Genomic DNA, 2,359 nt, shown 5'->3' with positions numbered 1-2,359 from the left:
CCTCAGTGCACACCGCGGGCAAACTGAAGCCTCCCTGCTGTACCTCTGTTGTCATGGTTTCGCATACCTCCGATGAGGCAGACATCCACACACACACACACACACACACACACACACACACACACACAAACGCACACTCTTGCAGAACACAACGATGCTTTTGTTGTGCTTCTGGTCGATCGGCGGCCACCGCCGGCGTTGTCGTCTTTGATCCGTGCTCGCCGATCCGCCCCCCCCCCCCCACCCCCACCCCCCACCCCCGCGCTCGCCATCGCCCGCCAAGCACTCTTTCAGAATAAAAGCGCACCAGCGTCCATCTCCCACCTTCGGCTCACACGCCCCATGTTCCCGGTCGACGACCGACGGCCGTCGCTCGCGCTCACGGTCACACGCGCATCACCTCCTGGTGCTCCTCCTTGTCTTCCTCCTCCACCTCCGCCTCCTCCTCCGCACCCACCCACCCACCCCCCCGCCCGGTCTGGGTCTCACACGGTCACCTCCGTCTTGCTGTTGGTGACGTAGTACGCCTGCGTGGGGAGGTAGTGCTGGCTGTGGCTGTGGGCGCGGCTGCCGTGCAGCTGGTTCTGCTCCAGCACAGTACACTGGGGCCGCTTGTGGCCGTAGCTCTTCCGGCGGCCCACCGTCTCCGTCCCGTCCCAGCCCTTCAGCGTCCCCAGTCCCGTGGCCTGCCGGCTCGTCCCCCCCCCCATGGTGTGGGAGCTGTAGGCCATCGGGTGGCCCATGGTGCCCGAGCCCGTGCCCAGGTTGGTGCCGGACGTCCGGGAGGACATCCCCATGGAGGAGCTGCCGGGAGGGTGCCCGTCATCATGTGAGCCATGGGGTTCCCCCCCCCGCCCCCGTGTCCAGGCGGCTTGGCCCCGTGACCGTGGAGCTGGGTGTGGCGGTGGGGGTGGGTGTGGGTGTTTAGGGTGCTGTGTCCAGGGTGAACAGAGTGCCCGGAGTGGCCCGCTTTCTGCTTCTGCCTCTGGACGTCCATGTTCACCTTGTGTCCACCGCCACCGCCACCTCCACCCCCACCCCCACCGCCGTGTCTGTCCGAGGGCATGGCGGAGACGGAGGAGATGGTGGGCATCTCCGTGATGTAGGTGGCCACGGGTTCGGGGGTCAGGGGGCCCAGGGACGTCATCTGGGTCATGGGGGGCATCTGGGTCATGGAGTTCAGGGAGGTCATGGGGGCCATGGAAGTCATGTGCGTCATGGGGGGCATCTGGTTCATGGAGTTCATGGAGGTCATGGGGGCCATGGACGTCATCTGGGTCATCTGGCCATGGGGGTCATGGTCATCTGGGTCATGGCCATGGGGGTCATGGTGCTGTCATGTGGTTGGAGGTCATGGGTTGGAGGTCATGGGGTTGGAGGTCATGGGTGGGCTCATGGAGGACAGCGTGCCCATGCCCATGGAGGGTCTCAGGGTGCCCATGGCGGCTCTCAGGGTGCCCATGGGCTGCAGGGGAAGACCCCCCTTGGAGGGCAGCTCCACCATCAGGCGCTGCTTCTGGTAGAGCTCGCCATTGTACTTGGCCGCTGGAGGAGAGAGAGAGAGAGAGAGAGAGAGAGAGAGAGAGAGAGAGAGAGAGAGAGAGAGAGTGTGAGAGAGAGAGAGAGAGTGTGAGAGAGAGTGTGTGTGAGAGAGAGAGAGAGAGAGAGAGAGAGAGAGAGAGAGAGAGAGAGAGAGAGAGAGAGAGAGAGAGAGAGATTAGTTTCAGTAGACGGTAGAAGAGGTGGTGAAGCAGCTTGACTTTAATGTAAGTGTTTAATGATTCCACTTGCCAGGTTTACTCTGCATAATACATTTTGATGCATCGATTCTCAGGAACATTCTTTTCAACCATGGTTTGCTATTGATGAGAACCCCCCCCCTTCCTCCATCCACACACACACACACACACACACACACACACACACACACACACACACACAACACTCAATACTCAATAAGTCAACCATAACAAAGAGTAAACTTTTCAGCACGGTGAGTTTTTCTTCTTCCCTCACGGTGGAGAAGGTCACACAGCTAGCTGCTACTGTAGAACCAGCCCTGTCAGATACCCACAGCTGAGAGTTGATGATAAAGAATCCATATCTTCTTACCAGGCTATCAAACACCCTACCGCACCCCCGCCCCACCCCGCTCGGTCGGTCTGACAAGCCATGCAACTGGTCCTATTAGAGATAAAGGCCAGTAATGAAATGTGGAGCAAGATGACACGCAACACATATACAAGAAACAACGGCTTGGGAATGCTTGGTTCCTCTGGGGTGAAATAGGGTACGGGATATAATAAAATGTCTTTAGGACATTTAAAATGTCTTTATAATAAAATGTCTTTAGGACATT

General features: G+C 58.5%; 1 protein-coding gene across 1 annotated transcript; it reads right to left on the bottom strand.

Moving 5' to 3' along the window:
• Positions 1-485: 485 nt before the first annotated feature.
• LOC311374749 (uncharacterized protein) lies at positions 486-1,545 on the bottom strand (the record flags this gene model as incomplete). The annotated part of the gene is made up of 3 exons (XM_084490528.1): positions 486-804; positions 957-1,305; positions 1,411-1,545. Coding segments are annotated over 3 exons (803 nt in total), but the record flags the coding sequence as incomplete, so codon positions are not given.
• Between the last annotated feature and the right edge of the window lie 814 nt (positions 1,546-2,359).

This window comes from Micromesistius poutassou (assembly GCF_964030765.1).
Source record: "Micromesistius poutassou genome assembly, contig: SCAFFOLD_5105, whole genome shotgun sequence".
Classification (NCBI taxonomy): domain Eukaryota; kingdom Metazoa; phylum Chordata; class Actinopteri; order Gadiformes; family Gadidae; genus Micromesistius; species Micromesistius poutassou.
Note: the sequence above shows the minus strand (reverse complement) of the source record. Positions and strands in the feature narration are given on the sequence as shown.